This window comes from Euprymna scolopes, chromosome 7, assembly GCF_053919585.1.
Source record: "Euprymna scolopes isolate OS-2025 chromosome 7, ASM5391958v1, whole genome shotgun sequence".
Classification (NCBI taxonomy): Eukaryota; Metazoa; Mollusca; class Cephalopoda; order Sepiida; family Sepiolidae; genus Euprymna; species Euprymna scolopes.
Genome location: NC_136488.1, coordinates 113,502,252 through 113,520,823, shown reverse-complemented (window position 1 = coordinate 113,520,823; position 18,572 = coordinate 113,502,252). Strand labels below are relative to the sequence as shown.

The 18,572-nt window shown below is 28.2% G+C and overlaps 1 protein-coding gene across 24 annotated transcripts in view; it reads left to right on the top strand.

Annotated features, from left to right (window-relative positions):
* The window catches only part of LOC145279892 (protein scribble homolog), a 772,271-nt gene that overhangs the window by 379,283 nt on the left and 374,416 nt on the right, over positions 1 to 18,572 (top strand). For 19 of the 24 annotated variants that reach the window (XM_080131379.1, XM_080131375.1, XM_080131377.1 and 16 more), the window contains one exon: positions 17,542 to 17,763. The exons of the other annotated variants lie outside the window; for them this stretch is intronic. In XM_080131379.1, coding sequence (XP_079987505.1) covers positions 17,542 to 17,763 — 222 coding nt within the window. The remainder of the gene's footprint in view (positions 1 to 17,541; positions 17,764 to 18,572) is intronic. 24 annotated transcript variants of the gene reach the window in all.

The following is an 18,572-nucleotide window of genomic DNA, read 5'->3' as shown; positions in this document are numbered from 1 at the left end:
TCTAATATTTTTAAAGGTTTTCACTGAAAGATAATAATAATAATAATAATAATGATACAAAAATGAAAATATAAATTTGTGTATTTCTAAATTTTATTTAAATTTAATTGAGCTAAGTTTCTCATTAACCTTTTTTATGTTGAATGAAATGTTGATTAATTTATTGTTCCCTTTTGATTAATGCAGATTATATTTCTAAAATTATTTAATTTGATCCTCACAACCATGACAACTTTTTAGTATTTGTCTTTTTCTCCATTTAAAAATAAGCGTTCCCTTCAAGATGTTTTCTAAATACAATAGATTATTCTGAATAATTTTTAAATAAAATTTTTATTTTAATAAAAAATAAATGCTATCATCAAACAGTAGTAGGGTTTTTGTACTAATTTTTTGTTATAAGCAAATAAATGACAATTTTTCAAGATCCAATTAAATCTCAGCTTCTGATATGAATGATGTAGTTGCAGATGTTAGTGTTAGAATTGTTAAAGCAGTGTGTACATCTTCATTCATAAAAAAGATCCAAACAGAATAATTGATTTTAGGACTATTATTTCTTTAAATAACTAGCAGTTCTAATTATTTACCGTTTTTACTGACTTTTAATCCTTATGTTTTGAAAAAGAAATATTGCTATAGTTTTTGTTTGCAAAGAACTGCCCATAAAATAGAAAAGTTGGCATTTCCATAAGATGCTGATTTCCCAATTCATGCATTTGTCTCTTATGTAAACAGGTCTAAAGAAAACCAAATGAATATACTAAATATATTTACTTTTTAAATTATGTTTTATCTTTTGCTAATGTAAAATGTAAATCTTAATTATGGATGTTTTTACTTATCAAAAATAAATGTATTCTTTTATGGTTGTCTTCAAGTCCAATGTGAACAAGTTCTTGATGAGCTGTCTCTTTAAGTAATCCAATTTATCAAATTTCCATGACTAACTATAACTACGATATTTTCCCATTAACTACCGTACACTCATTAACCCTTATTCTCAAGTGGTCTCCTAGCCTTGATAAGTGGTGACTCATTTGTAAAAAAAAAAAAAATTTAGAAAATTGAAATAGATTATCAAAAATGACAGGAAAAAATTTCTAATTTTACATAGAAAATTTTTACATGAAAAAATAAATTTTATTGCAAAATTGTTTATGATAAATAATTATAAATAAATAAAGGAAATAAAAAGATTAATTTATTTGTTTTTAATGCCAAATGAATTTTCAAATTTTGTATTGAACAGTTTTATGTCAAAATCAAAATTTAGCCAATATGCTGTTTATTTCTTTTTGAAATAATCCCCAAAGTATTATGCAATGGAGATATTCATTTAATATGTTTGCTATTAGCTTTTTCTTGATATTTTTTTTTTTCCAATAAAGAAAACTGTTTGGGAATTTTGAGATGAGAATGATAAATTATGTTACCATCTTGGTTGTTAGATCCACAATAGTAGATGTAAGTTTGTACGTCTTTCAAATTTGTTTTTGTTAAACTTGGAATTTTCTAAAACTGGCTTAAAAATTTTGGTACAACATTTATCGATATAACAACCAAGATGAGTGGTTCAAATACCCCCCCCCCCTCAGTAAATGAGCATAAAAAAAATTCTGTTTCAAAAGGAGAATGGAGAAAAAAAAAAATAAGGATTGTGACTTCTCTTGTAAAAATCTGTTTTGTTTATATGTATATATTTATATATATATACACTTTTAGTTCAGTATAAATAATTTTAGATGGGGGGGGGGTAGGGTTGAGGTAAATGTTTTAGAGTTGACTCTGCTCTTGACATATTTAAAATCCTCTAAAATTTAAGGAAAAATGAGTGGTTGAAAATTTCCTGTTCATTTTGATTAGTAAATATATTATCAAGATTAATACTCTATTGTCGCAGATCTATTTTCTGTTATTTAACCACAATTGAATTCAAGCTAAAACTGATTTTTTTAAAACATTTTTTTTTATTTATTTATTTATTTATTTTTTTTTTTTTTGGCAATTTAGAGTGTCCATTTTTAAAACTTAGTGTATAAATTTACCATCATGGAGAGGCAAGTCAATTAAATAAAAATAAAGGATAAGTTTGTCATAGAGCAACAAATGTGGATATTTTAATTTGTTTTTGTTTTCAAATTTTGTAATCAAATTTTAAAGAAATTTGATTTAGTATACTCATCTTCAAAACATTACGTTGAATAGAAATGTATTAAGTTTACATTTTTTGTAAGAATATTTTGAAAAATCTGTAAAATGTATGGAAATATAGTTTTTTTTGTTTTTTGTTTCTTAAATTTAACATCTTTTTATTCAAAAATAAGTGTACCGAGTGTTTGTGACTGTTTTTTTTTAATGCCCACCAATTATTATTAAATTTTCTTTGATTGCACGATATTTTTGGCTTACTAACCAACAGAATATTTTGTTAGACCAAAAAAAAAAAAACCAACCACCTTTACTGATGTGATTTAGTATTGCATTCTATGTCTTCTGTGTCTAAAGAGAAGCTGCACAGTTTGTGTATGCATGTGATAGCATGACTCAGTCGTGATGGTTGGGAGTGGAGGGGGGATTGTAAACATCGCAGCATTAGCAATCAATTTCTGCTGGGTTGGTTCTTTCATCTTGGATTGATCAGAAAGGTAAGTTAATGATAATTAATCTACAGGTTAAGCAAGTTTATGAAGTTTTTTGCTTTAGATAAAACTGGAATGGCTTGTTTTCTTATATTCATCTTCATGCTCTTGTGGATAAATCTCTGAAGCTTATTTTAGTTGATTTTAAAAAATTTACAACAATGGTTCTTTTTGCTTTAAATTGACCTTTTCTTTTATGTAAGGTTTTAAAGATATTCAGAAAAATATTCAGAAATGCTTATAATGAATCTATCATCGCTCATCATCATAGAGTAATTTTAAATCAAGTTCTATCACTCCTACGCTGCAGGAACTGTCAGTTCAGTGTCATGTTGATAAATATAAAATCAGAGATCAAACAAAATCAATGATATGTCATATTAATCTATTTCCTTGTTCATTTCTTCTGATTCATATCTTTAAATAAAGTAAAATTTCTTCCTCAGCTAGAAAACTCATCAGACTCTAGTATTATAGCATTAAACATGAATGATATCCATGATAGGATGCTAGTCTGCCATCAATTTTATTCTCAACAAGGTTGGTGTCCATCTATACACTTAATAGGTGATGTGCAGCACCTACCAGTTCCAGATGCTCACATATCTCATATCTCAGTACTAACCAAACGCAATGTAGTTTTACTATTGTGATTTAACTAGAACAATGTCTCAATGGGATTTATTCATAAACTATATCTTTTAATATTTAAAAATCAGATTAAAATTAATTAAAACATCTTTTACATACTTATTACTTTTGATTCTACAGATGTGAAAAGAAAAAAAAAAATGCTTATTTAATTTTGATATCAAATAAGAATTAAATAGATTTATCAATAGACAAAACTTGTTGATTTTGTTTGATCAAATGGTTTGAATAAGAAGATGCTGTCTAAGTATGGACGTATCTTTACAATATATATTTTATTTTCTCCTTATTTTAATTTCTTGTCCAAATTGAAGAAAGTTTTAATTTTGATCACTCTTTATTTTCTTCTCATCATATATCTGTTTTCTAGTTTAGATTGAATCTAGTTTGTAAAAATGTATATCGTTAAAAAAGCCACAAATTTATGTATTTTACTATCCCATATCCATATATAATATTTTTTTTTAAGAAAAATGCTAATATATTAAAATTCCGGTAATGTTCATATACCAATAAAATCAAAGTAAAAATCGACTCAATTAAGTTTCATGATTATCAGTTTTCATAATCGAGCATGTATATAATATTTTTGCAACAAATCAATATAATAAAATATAAAATAAGAACATCATAGTGTTAATTTTCTTATGTGTTACAATTGTTTCATAACCATTCAATAATTTTAAATCATTTAAAAATATTCTAAATAGCTACTATTCAAACAGCAAAATACACTCATAATCTCTATTTTAAGAATAACCTCTCCACCACATTAACTTTTTATTTATTTTTTCGATAGCCAAGGCTATTGAATTAAGTAATTGCCCAATTTTCATATTTCTACTTTTTAAATGATATTTCAACTAATCACCTATTTTGATATTTAATCTTTTGTATGTCTTTCATTTTCATAATTATTTCTCTTACCCAATTAATTTGATTGATTTATTTTCAAAATACTAATCTAAACCTTCAAATTCTAGTTTCACTTTAGATGTTTTATTTCTTCCTCAATCTACCACAGTTTCGTATATACTTTGTTTACATGTTCTGATCTACTAATTAATTTTGCTTAACGTGTTGTTTCTTAAGGAATTGTAATTAAATCGTTAATTTGAATAGTATTAATTAAAATTTATCTTCATCCTACACTAGTTATGTCAATAATTTAAATTTTTAATTTATCTTTTCAATTCTTATCATTATCTGAGTATTTTTTTTCATCTTCCTCTTCATTATCACTTGTAATATCTTTATGTTCTAAGGGAAATAACTCTATTTTGTCAATTTTTATCAATTTATTAAAATTCCATACATTAATATTTTAATATTTTGACTTTAGTATTTACTAGTAATTCAGTACAATGACAGGCTAGTGTTATTTCTAAATTAAATTCATTAAAAAATAGTTCAATTTTCTTTATAGTTTTTCTATAATTTGATTGCTTGAATTAAAAATAATGCATCATCTCTGTATACCCCTCCATTTAAGCCATGTATTTTTTATACATCTCTGCTACATGTTACCAGCGCAGATTGCAGAAATCCCATTGTAACATCAAAATCGTTTTCTCTATCCTTCCTTGTCTATAATTCATTATCATATCTTAAGGTTTTCCTCCCTAGTTTTATAATCTCTATTTTTAATCTAGTTAAATCTGTTTTACTTTCTGCTTATTTTAGTGCTTTCTCGAATAATTCAGGAGTCATAAATGAATAATATGAGTTGATATCAAACATAATGAATTTATTGTTTGGTATCTAGGAATTTTCTGGAACCAATCTATTCAGAAAAAATCCAAAGCATACGTTGTATTTTAGATGTTAAAGCAGGTATAATTTTGTTCAATATTTTTTTACTAATATTACCTAAATGAGAAACACATGGTGCAATTTATCTAATGCTACATACATTATAATTAAAATTAAAATCACTTTCTCCTTTTTAAGTTGATGATCTAATCATTTTTTTATTGCGTCATTTTAAAAATCTTCGTATTAAATTTAACATTCACTTCTACACTTACATTTCACCCTAACATATAATTTTTCTATTTTAATTTTATTTGAATCAGGTTTTAGGCTTGATAACAGGAATGTATTTCTATGAAGACAGCTTTGTATAAAATTTAACTTTTTGTTTAAAATTTCCTCTTTAGAATTCAGTATGTGGTATGCTTCAAGTAAACATAGATTGCATCTTTTTGATTTACTTGGTTTATACTTTCTAGCTTTATCTATTTTTATTGACCATTTTAATTCAAATTCTTTTTATTCTTATGTATTTCCCTAACCAAGTCACCATATGCAGTTGTGTTTTATTTTTAATAATTATTTTTGTTCTATTCTTATGAATAGAACAAAAATAATTATTAAAAATAAAAGAATTTTATCATTATCCTCATCCTGATTTGGTTCATTCTCTAGTCCAATTTTAAATGAAGCAACATGGGTTCAGTATCTGTCCTTAAAAAGCATCCAATCCCCCTAGATATATCTTTTTATTATTATCCATCTTAATTTCACATGTCAATAATAGACCTAGCATTAGATAAATTGCACCATGTGATTCTCATTTAGGTAATATTAGTAAAAAAAATATTGAACAAAATTATACCTGCTTTAACCTATAAAATACAACATATGCTTTGGATTTTTTCTGAATAGATTGGTTCCAGAAAATTCCTAGATACCAAACAATAAATTTATTATGTTTGATATCAACTCATATTATTGATCCTTACATCATCAACGCTCTGATCCCCATCTGGCATCAATTGTGATGTATGGCTCTCGTCTGGAGGAGGCCCCGTGTTTTGACAAGCTCCTGGGTTTGACCTTTACTCCTGACCTGAAATGGAACATGTACATCAAGTCTGTTGCCAAGGTCGCTGGAAAGATGGTGGGATCCTTCTACCGCTCCAGAAGATATCTCACTACTGATGCAATTCTCTATCTATATAAAAGCCAAGTACGTCCAAGGATGGAATACTGCTGCTATATCTGGGCAGGAGTTGACAGAGTACAAAATAGACCGTGGCTTAGTGGGGGATGCCCTTTTCTCTACCCTGCAAGCTCTCTCCCACAGAAGAGACGTTGCGAGCCTATCCTTGTTTTATTGTTATTTCCATGGCAGGTGCTCGTCCGAACTCCAATCTCTGGTCCCCACTCGCCAATCTTTTACGAAAAACACCCATCTAGCCGAATCCACAGTGAAAAATTTCCCCCACTCTTTATCTGTGCCTAAATCAAAACGTGGATTCCATGAACAAAGCTTCTTTCTTAGAACTGCACGCCTGTGGAACTCTGTTCCGTCTGCCTGCTTCCCACCTGACTACAACTTGAATGTCTTCAAGTCTAACGTTAACAAATTCCTAATGAACCGCCCCCTTAAGTAAACACTTCATCAAATCTCCACACTAACGTAATGTACTTGCAATAACCCTTATCCCTGAGTGGCTTCCGGGCCTTGATAAGTGGTGACCACTGTGTAAAAATATATATATATATATATATATATATATATATATATATACACATTCATTTATGACTCCTGAATTATTCAAGAAAGCACTAAAATAAGCAGAAAGTAAAACAGATTTAACTAGATTAAAAATAGAGATTATAAAACTAGGGAGGAAAACCTTAAGATATGATAATGAATTATAGACAAGGAAGAATAGAGAAAACGATTTTGATGTTACAATGGGATTTCTGCAATCTGCGCTGGTAACATGTAGCAGATATGTATAAAAAATACAGGGCTAAAATGGAGGGGTATACAGAGATGATGCATTATTTTTAATTCAAGCAATCAAATTATAGAAAAACTATAAAGAAAATTGAACTATTTTTTAATGAATTTAATTTAAAAATAACACTAGCTGTCATTGTACTGAATTGCTAGTAAATACTAAAGTCAAAATATTAAAATATTAATGTATGGAATTTTAATAAATTGATAAAAATTGACAAAATAGAGTTATTTCCCTTAGAACATAAAGATATTACAAGTGATAATGAAGAGGAAGATGAAAAAAAAATACTCAGATAATGATAAGAATTGAAAAGATAAATTAAAAATTTAAATTATTGACATAACTAGTGTGGGATGAAGATAAATTTTAATTAATACTATTCAAATTAACGATTTAATTACAATTCCTTAAGAAACAACACGTTAAGCAAAATTAATTAGTAGATCAGAACATGTAAACAAAGTATATACGAAACTGTGGTAGATTGAGGAAGAAATAAAACATCTAAAGTGAAACTAGAATTTGAAGGTTTAGATTAGTATTTTGAAAATAAATCAATCAAATTAATTGGGTAAGAGAAATAATTATGAAAATGAAAGACATACAAAAGATTAAATATCAAAATAGGTGATTACTTGACATATCATTTAAAAAGTAGAAATATGAAAATTGGGCAATTACTTCATTCCAAAAATAAGTAAATATAAGAATGGTGTAGATCTAACTGCTTGCTCTCTTAAAATAGAGATTATAAGTGTATTCATATACATATAACTAGTGTATTTTGCCGGCTGAAGAGTAGCTATTTAGAATATTTTTAAATATAATATTTAAAATTGTTCAAATGGTTATGAAACAATTGTAACCCATCAGAAAATACACAGTATGATATTCTTATTTTATATTTTGTTGTCTCAGTTTTATTCAAATATATATAAATATATATATATATATATATATATATATATATATATATATATCTGCGAGAAATTTAATGAGTTCTTATTCATTATTTATTTAGCTATTTTTCTTATCCATTTGCAGTAGATATCAAATGTGTTCACTTAGAGAAATGATTTACTAAAATATTGTAAGAATCCATATCACATTATAATTAAACCATTTTTATACCTCCATTCTCTGTTGATACACTTCATCCTTTTTCATCTCCTTTAAATATATATTTTATATCTTTCTTGAGTACATTTTTTATCTTAAAATAGAAATTTTGGCAATATTCCTTCATCCAATTTAAAGGAAAAAATTATTTTTTTTTTTATTTATTTGTAAGTATAAAAGTTTTCAGAGAAATCCTTGCATAATTTCAAGAGTCGTCATAAAACTAATATTGTATATGTATTTACACTGTCTTCTTTTAAATCAATAAACGAATTGAATTACAAACCAGTTAAATTCACTATAACATAAATTACTTCAGAACCATTTTGATTATGACATCTGTCCAATCGAACAATGCTGGTCAATATGCAGCCATGTTCTTATGAAGCCAAGTTGTCATGTGTGTGATTTGTTCTTAGTCAAACACAGCTGGTAAAACTGAGGAATAAACAATAGCAAACAAGTTAAAGGTTTAATGCATTTTATTTCGTACTGATGTAGGTAAGTGTTGTTATCACCAATCTTCTTGTGGGTGGGGATGGTTACTGGTTAGCAATCCTCTGTAGACAGGTACAATTACTGAGCCTAAACCATCCAAATACAAGATTGAAATTGACCTTAAATGCAACCAACTTACAGACTCTATGTTATCATTCTCAAACTAAATTGATCAGCTTGCACTTACTTTATCAGAGGCGGGTTAGGGTTATAAACTGTAAAATATAAAGGAGTCCACTAAATAGACCAACCTAAATAACATTGGTACTTTATTAAAGAACAAGACTCTAGCCAAAGATATGACTCATTTGAGAATAATACAGCATTTATTAATGATAAAGTTATTTAAACACCAAATAATCTACTTACAATGATTTAAAGAAAAGAATTTGTTTGATATATTTTTAATTAAAATGATAAACCATTTAAAAATATATTTAAAATTATAACTTGATAATTGATATTTTTTTAATTAAAATGATAAACCATATTTAAAATTATAACCAAACATTTATTTGCAATGAACTTTACTGAAAACAAATTGAATCAAAATGTTCAATATTTATTTTTCTAGGTTTTCTAGTCAATAATTTTTATAATTATTACATGATCACAAAACACTAACTGCACATGGTCACAAGAGAACCATATTTATTGAATAAAATTTAGAAATGTGATTCAAAGAGCTTACATTTTATATTTCCTTTGCTTTCTCTCCCAAAAAAAAGCAATCCATTTTAAGCCTTGTCAGCTGAAACGGTTCACGTTTTAAATAAATTATATATCATCACATGAAGGGAGGGGGGGGGGCTGATAAAAAGGTTGGGAACCACCAATTTGCACAAATTTTCTTATTCATCTCATCATTTAGTTCTCAGTTTACCTAGCCATCTCTTTATTCTAGTTCTTAACTTTGACATAAAAAAGAAATTCTACTCCATTGATGTTGAACTCTTTTTATTGAACAAATAAACATTGTTACAGTTGAATAAACTTGCAAATAAACTTGCTGTTTACCGTTCTGGATGTTGTCCTTTTCAATGTTGTCATTCATCGTGGTGTTATTTCTATCATTGGTGTGAACATTATTGGTGATCAGCTTTGCTTTTCACATGCCACTTCTCTTTTTGTGTTCTAGAACATTTAACCATCATCGGATGTCTTTAAAATATAACCATTTAAGAATTGGATATCTTTTTTCAAGAAAACTTTTAGCTTAAAAAAGTTTGAAGAAAATTAGTTATACAGCTCTTGTTGGCATATAACTAGTTAATGTGGTGTTTCATTGATTTTCCTTGGAAGTGCATCAGTAAACCCCAAACATCTTCACAGCAATCCAATTGAGCACAGAAGCTGTTTTAACACTGGAAACCATTTTCCTGCTCAGTTTGATTGCATGACTTATGGAAGCTTCTGTAAATTGTTAAGTTAAACCACTTTTTTTTATTGTTATAAAGCTGTGAAGGATATTGAGCACTATGTGTATGCATTATATACTGTCTTGATTCAGCAAGGTTCTGATTTTCAGAAATTGATGTTCGTTTTTTTTTTTTTTCTTTTTTTTTTTTTTTTTTTTTTTTAAACATAAACTATCAACTTAAAAAAAAATTCTATTCTGATTATTGATAAAATTCAAATCAAAGCCATGGAATTAAAACCATCAAATCTTCATTTGTCAAATTTATTGTGATTTTTAACTTAAAAAAAAAAAGGTTTGATTTTTAATTTTTTTTTTTCTTTAACAAAATGTATTCATATTGTAATTTTTCTAACTAGCAGTTCTCCTTTGGGAACAAAACAGTTAATGATTTGTTTTAATGTTCATATATTTGATGATACTGACTCTCTTTCTCCTTAAACATCCTCTTTATTCTTCTTTGATTTTCCAAAATGTATTAGGATTGCTTGCTTTTCAAAGATTACAGAAAATCCTAACTTTGTTAATGTTAGTGTCTACCTTGAAATGCTGTCACATTTTGGGGTAAGTACATTTTTTAGGCTAATTAAAAAGTGGACAAAAACATTGGGAAGGGAGAGAGATATTTTCGTCCAGAGCAGCTGAAATGTGTGGTATGAGTGACATTTGTGTCAGCACTATCATTCTATTTCTTTTAGTGCATTGATGATTTCACTTTTGGTCTGAGCACCTCCTTCCCCCTTCAAGCATGATTCACTTTTCACTTAGGTTAGAGCCCCATCAAGCATCTTCTACCCTTCAACAGTTTGCTTTTTATTTAATTATATTTTATCTATTTTTTTTTTAAATATTTTCTTCATCTATTCTTGTGTCTGCTAAGAAAAAAAAAACAAAAAAACAGAAGGATTTGTTCTTAATATCAATACTCAGACATTGTGGAAAAAATATTTTCAGATGTATTTAAGATCAAATAGTTTTTATTCTATAAAACCAAACAGTTCTCAGTTATTATGTAAGATAGGAATCACTGAATTTGGTGATTCCTAACCAAAGAGATGTTTGGCAAATAATATGTTGTTCAGAAAATAATGACCAATTTCAGAAGCAAACATTTATTCATTGAACTTCTGTAGCATCCATTTCTCAAGATTATTTTTCATGCTGAATATAGAATCAACTCCCAACAGATACCTAAAGGAAGGCTAGAAGGTATAGCATCTATTCAATGCATGAGAATAAGAACTGAAATGAAAACACACATCTATAATATTGGAATGTGACTAAATCGATATCATATTTAACATTAGTTCTCAGGAATTTATTTTAGTCCTTTATTTAGTTCTTTTATTTTAGTTTAGTACTGGAATGAAAAATATTTCTTTTCACATTATTATCAATTTCATAGAGAATGTTTATAACCTATCAACAAAGTCGCTTAGAAATATTTGGTTTAATAATCATGTTATTGTGTGATGGCTTAATCGTGACTGAATGTAATTATTAAGTTTAAATCCAGTCAGAGCTATTATTTCTAATTATAATCAGGCATTAGATTGTTTATAAAATAAGGACTCATTTCAAAAATACATCTATTTTTTATATGCCGGATCTATTTACTATTTTCATTTTACGAATTTACTTACTTGAGACATCAAATTTCTTAAACATTTCTCTGACATTTTGGCCTGTGTTTTGTTTAATTGTTTTTAAAAGTTCATTGTCACTGCTGCATTGTCATCTTCAAAGCTCATCACTATGAAATTTCTGAAATCACCTCGATACTGCCCCATATTTGGTTGGTATTGGTAGCTGTTAGGAAGCATTATGACTAGGATTTCTTCTTTTTTCATTATTGTTATATGCCTTAAAATTGTATTCTGAAAGAAATTATTGCAAAGTTGTTAACACTAATGCGGTTACCAGGGTGGAATTCACCTGGTGTAACATAGGTGGTTGTGTAACTCCTATTTCTGGCAGCATAACCCGACAGCTTGACACTCTCAGTAGCTGCAGTGTTAAGCATGACATTAGATGTTGCTCCTTGGCTTCATTACAGATGAATTTCTCACACAATTACCGATTTTGTGTGTTATGTCACCTGAATGTTTTTTGGGGGTTTTTTTTCTGTGTCACTCATCCTCATGTGGCGAAGATGAATAGGACATGCAACCATCACCCAAGATTATACACACAGGAAGATAAAAAAGATAGGATTATTTATTTTTAGCAATTAATTTTGTTTATAAAAAAACAACTTTAATTACATTTTGTGAAGGTTTTTTTTTTAATGTACTTCTTAAACTGCAACTTTCATTTAAAATAGCAATAACGAAAACAGAGTTGCATTTTCATTGTGCATCTTCAAAATGTCTTGGTTCATAAGTGTATTTTTATTATTTTATTTAGGGTAAAATTTATGTTTCATGTTAGCAAATTAGAGGGTAACCATTTTAGGGTAAATGAGTGCAATTCTCAGATATGTCAAATTTTGTATAGAACATTGTAAAATATGCCAATCATGGTCCAAGTTTTAAAACTTCATTTAGTCGTTTCCAAAAAAAACTATTATAAGTAGTACTTGACCTTTAAACAATTTACTACAAATTTCAAACAGAAAATAAAAATCTAGGTTTTATTTGTGGTTGATTCCTATTAGGGAATTCTATTAGATTTCTCAGCATTTTTTTAAATAGCTGGTTTGGCTTAGTAACATTTTATTTTTTGTTCAGCAGATATTTGTCAATTGGCTGTTTTATTTACCTTTAGACAATTATAACATGCAAGGAATAATAGTATATAAAGACTTTTTCAACTAATTATCTTTGTTTAAAAATCTTTTATTTTTAGTTGTGTGTGTAGATTTTTAATAAATAAAATGGCAAGTGCATGCATGGCCATGTTGATTTATAGCATCAAAGGTCACTTATTAGAATCTTTTTATTTTCTTTACATTTTCTTATATGGCTTGTGTGCTAAGGAAAACTAGTTATGTTTGTTCACTTAGTGTTGCTTCTTTTAGTTTTGCACTCATGATATTCAAACCTTGTTAAAGTTGGCTCATCTATGGAAAAATACCCTGATATGTTTTTTTTTTTTTAATCCATAAAAACTAAATTCAATGCAAATTTTATTTTATTTATTAAACAACTTTTATGGTTTCATGGGACATATTTTCAATTATCATTGATGTTAATTAATTATCAGTATTTTTGTCAACATACGGGAGAGTATCACATTACAAAATCAATAACTTTTTTAAATAATGTTCAGAAAATCAGCAACAATGATTTTCTATGCAGATACACTACTTGCCAACAGTGTGAAACATGTTAGGTTTGTAAAACTCAAAAGAAAAAAAAAAAGAAACAATTTATTTTCAATAAATTTTTTTCCTTCCATTTATGCCTCATTCGACATAACTAACTTCTTTATTCAAACTTAAAAAAACATTGCACAAAACATACTGTTAATAAAATATGGATAAAATACATATTTGATAATTTTCAAATACCCCTATAAAATTTGAGTATGTATTGAGAATATTTTATTCTCTTTGCATATGACGGCCATTGCTTGTGTATTATTGTAACAATTGACTCAAAAAATCAATTGATTAATAGATCTAAATAAATTAGTTGATAACCTTTTCTATTTAGTCAATGATGACTTAGAACAAGATCCTTGTGGCTAAGCAGTCTGTGGTCAGGTGACTTATAACACTCCACTTCAGCTAGACAGAAGATCAGAGAAGTCTGATATGATCAATTGTCTTTCATCCCCAACCATATTCTAAAAATCAAGCCCTTATTTATCGTCTATTTTTTTTTACAAATAGATACTAAAAGCTGGTTGCTATGGGCCAATCATGTTAAGAACAAAGATTATCACTGCTAAGGAGTAATGTTTTCTAAGAATAATGATGGTAAAATTTCCTTCTACGAGTAATGCAATAGATTCTAAAAGCATTTTAGGGATATAAAATAATCATTGTACTTATAAAATTACATTTGACAACTTTATTCAGCATTAAATAACCCATAGATGGTTGATAATGCCATAAAACAAAAGAAACTTTTTTGAACAAGAAATGCAATTCTTTATTGTTCTACAACATGGCTTCAGTAGGAGAAATTTTACTTGAAATAATGAGAAAATTCTTGTAAAAAGTTAAACCCAGAATGTGGCTAAACGCATGGGTTGTTTCAAATCAGAATTATCAAATGTGGCAACTTTAAAAGAAAGCATATTGATGAATGTCAGAATATCTGAAAACTTCAATATTGCCTTACAAATAGAAAATGGATGAGCAAGCAAATGAAAAATGAGTAAGTGACAAAAGATGGAAATAGAGTCCGTAAATGAACTTTACATGGACTAAAGCTAAACAAATTGGTTCTACATAGAAGAAAAACTGCTGTTCAGAATATGTTAAAAGTATGGATGATTGAATGAAAGTAATATTTAGTGATGAATCTGCATTGGCCAACACGATGATGGAATTTTTGTCTGCCATCATTATTCTGATATTTCATAGAAACTAATTTTTAAAAAAAATTTATGCGAAGAAAACAAAATAGTTGTCTTCCTACATCAAGAAAAAAAATGTCAGATACTTTTTAGAATTACAGTATATTTTCTCATGGGGTTCTCATTGGGTAACAGTATATTTTCTCATGTGCTAACAATATTTCTAATTATTCTAATTTCAAATAAATATTTTTAAAAAGTCATATCAAATAAATAAAATTGCGAACCAATAGTTTGGACTTTAATCTGATGGAAAATTATGATGAAAATGAAAAGTAAAAAAAAAAATAATAATGATAAGTAAGGCTGATTTGTTAAGTGCTTTTTAAGCTGGAGACAGTTTGATTAAAAAAATTTTGTGATTTTTTTTTTTTTTTACGAGAGTACCCAGCATAGTATCCCGATGTTAAGAACAACTTTTGGAATAAACACTACCAACCTCGAAAGCTGTTCTTAACATGTTAGGGGGGTGTTTATTTCCGAAAGCTGTTCTTAACATGAGGAAGTTGGGGGGATGTTTATACTACACTGGGTACTCTTGTAAAAAAATATAAAAAAATTTTAGTGGATGCTTTGAAAAAAGCTGTAATAAAAGTTTGAAGTAGGAAGGAAAGATCAACAAAGTGCTGTTTTTTTTTGTTTTTTTTTGGCGAGTGTAGGCATAATTTTTTCTTTGTTTAAGATCTTATTTATTGTACTTATTTTATGGAGAAAATTTGATTATTAAAAGTAATTATTGGTCCTTGATGCAAATTTGAATGGACATGTATGTTACTTTCTGTTAATCTCTTAGTCTTCAGCTCATGAGATTTTCATGGTATTTTGCATGAAAACATAATGACCATGAAATCAGAAAACCCTAAGACAGATTTTTCAGGAAAACTTTAGGTTGAAACCCCCATCCTCCCAGAGGATTAAAATATTAATACCCCAAAATAGCTTTATTTATTTTTTCTTTCTAATATTTCGTCATTCCTTTATTAGTTTTTACTTAAAATCCCCCCAAAAATGGGATCAATAGTTTATTACATGAAATGAGTCCTGCTGGTGAGTCTCAGGAGAACTTCTAAGAGGACTTGAAAAATGCCCCCTCCCTCAAGTAGTACTGTTATCTTAATTTAAATTTGTGCACTTTCTTTGTTTAACCATCTATGAGTACACTCATTAGATTTACCACTAAATGGTAAAAGTTGTATGATTAATCATGTAGTAATGATCACAAGGGCAGATAACTCATGCTGTGCAGGTTTTAATCAAGTTCATGTAATTATGAGATAGGTTTTATCCTAGGTTAATGTTTTGTTTATTGAATGGATTAAAAATAACTAAAGAAATGTTCTCTATATGTTATTATTGCCAGAGTTAGTAATTAAAGTGTTTTATTTCACTTCCTGCCTATTTATTTTTGTTTTCGAATATCAATACATGATTTACTCTGTTTTTCTTTGCCTAAAACTATTTTACACTTATGTGTTTTGTTTTTCTTTGATTTCTGTTATTTTGATGGTTATTATGAAAATAGAAAAATGTATAAATTTGTCTTTTTTTATTAATAGACTATATATTTTTGCTGGTATCTTGTCTAATTTGATGAATGTTTAGCATGGCATTCTCTCTAAAAACAGTTAAATTAATTCATCTGGTCCAATATAAAAGCTCTGGTCTCTCTCCTCATACAAGATAGAAACTGAAGTATTTAGCTTAATTTAAATTTGTGTATTTTCTTTGTTTAATCATTTCATTCAAAACTGGATCTTACTTTTTGGAATTTTGATAAACTGTTAGAATTCCAGCTATACATTTCTTTGGCAAATTGAACCTTTTATCTTACTTCAGTGGGTGTGGATTTATATATGGTTTATTTTTGTTTAAGTTTGACAATAAATCTTTTAAAAAAATACATCTTAAATTGCATTTTCTACTTTGAAGTTAAGATAACCAATAATTTTTTAACTACTGCATTTTGTATTATAGGATTTTTTTTTGTTTTTGTTTTTGGCATATTGGTTGAATACAAACTTTGAAACAGAATTACTTAAATGTTTAAAAATCATTGACCCCCCCCCGTCCCAAAAAAAGACATTTTAGAGGAACCATATATATAGATCATAAAATAATTAAGATTACCCTGATAAAGTAAGTGACAGTCATTAAAATTTGGTTTAAAAAAAATTTTTTTTTTTTTTTGCAAAACTTGCTTCATACTGGATTATAAAAACTAATAAATTTACTTCCTACTGTTATTGTTATGACACGGGAAAGGGTGAAAATTTGTATTTCATTTGTTTTAAGAACACAAATCAACCATAATACTTCAGTTTTGACCTTTAAATTTCAATTCAAGCAAAAATTTATTTTCTACAAGCTTCAAAATCTTTTGATTTGAAATGCCTACGGAGTGAAACGCTGTCGGCTAATAAATGTCATTAAAATGTCCCATATCTATTTTGAAAATTATTTTTGAAGCTTTTAAACTGTTAATAGTAATTTTGGCTTTACAGGTAAACTTCAAGTATTATGTGCATTTCTGCTCCTAAACCAAAGGAAAACATGATTTTTTTTTTTTCTTTTTTTTTTTTTTACATGTTCAAAGAAACACTCAGTTTTGCTTAGGTGATAAAAAAAAATGAGTATTATCACAGATTTAATGTTTCTTTTGTAGGGATTTTTTTGTTGTTGTTGTTTCTGAAAAAGAAGGAAAAAGAAACAGCAAACAAAAATTTTAAATGATAGTAAAACATGCATATTTTCCCCTTTGACTCCTCACTTATGTATGCAAGTACTCAGATGTCATCACTGCAACATCCACATTTCCATCAGCAGAGGGCAAGAAAAAAATTTAAGCAAAAAAAAAAAAAGGAGGCATTAAACCAACAACGGTAGATACCTGTCAAGTTAGTATTTACTGTTCTGTTATTTTGTACGGCAGGTAGACCCCCAACGCAGCAGGCGTGTCATTTTTCCCCCTGAGATTGAAGAACAGCCCGAAAAAGAAAATAAACTCCGTCGCCGGGATACGCCACACCACTTAAAGAACAAGCGCATCAATGTGACGGCCTCGAAGGACGATGCAGATCAAGTGCGCGAAATCTTGGCCCAGGCGGCTGCTGCTGCCAAATTGGACCAAATGGAAGAAGCGTCAATCCTCAAGGTAGGAAGGAGCTACCAAAGAGTGGGCAGGCTGGGTTTTCTGAAAAGGAACATGCTAACACCATTTTTCTATCACTTCTTCCTCTTCAATTATTCAGTCCGCAATCCTTTATCCATCCGCATTCCCTTTCTGAATATAAAGCTTCGTCAGAAGCATTTGATTTGCCAAAATTATAATCTGAAGGATCTTTCTTCTTAAGCAATCTTTTGCTTCTCCTTGCTTATCTTGCTCTCTTTGTGTGTATATGTGGCCAGCAAATATTTAAACAAACATTGAAACAATTGCATTTTTTCAGCAACTTTTCTAGCTTAACGATTTTTATCAGTTCTTGAGTTAAGATATTCTCTATACCCAACTGATGACTTTTCTATATTAATCGATAAGTGGATGTTCTAAAAACAATCATACAATGTTCTTTGGATCTCAAGAAGTGATAAAAAAAATTATTAGATCTGTGAAAATGTTGATGAAAAAATATAATCTGTTTTGAAAAGTTCATTACTTTCAGCAATGTTTGTTTGAATGTGTGCGCATCAAATATCCCAGTATCTCTTTATCTTAAGTAGCCATCTCTGTGTGCCTTGACTTATTGAACGGTAGACATTTGCTTTTCAAACAGGTGAATATTTCTCTTCAACCTTTCTCCTACAAAATCATTTATTGTCTTATTTTTTATATTTTTAAACTTTTATTTTTTCTCTCTACACTTTTTAATTTTGTTTTATCTCAGCTTTCAATGCAGATTTCCTGCATAATTCTAGACTACCTTTTAATTTTTTCATCTTTCTGCATTAGTTGCATGTTATAAA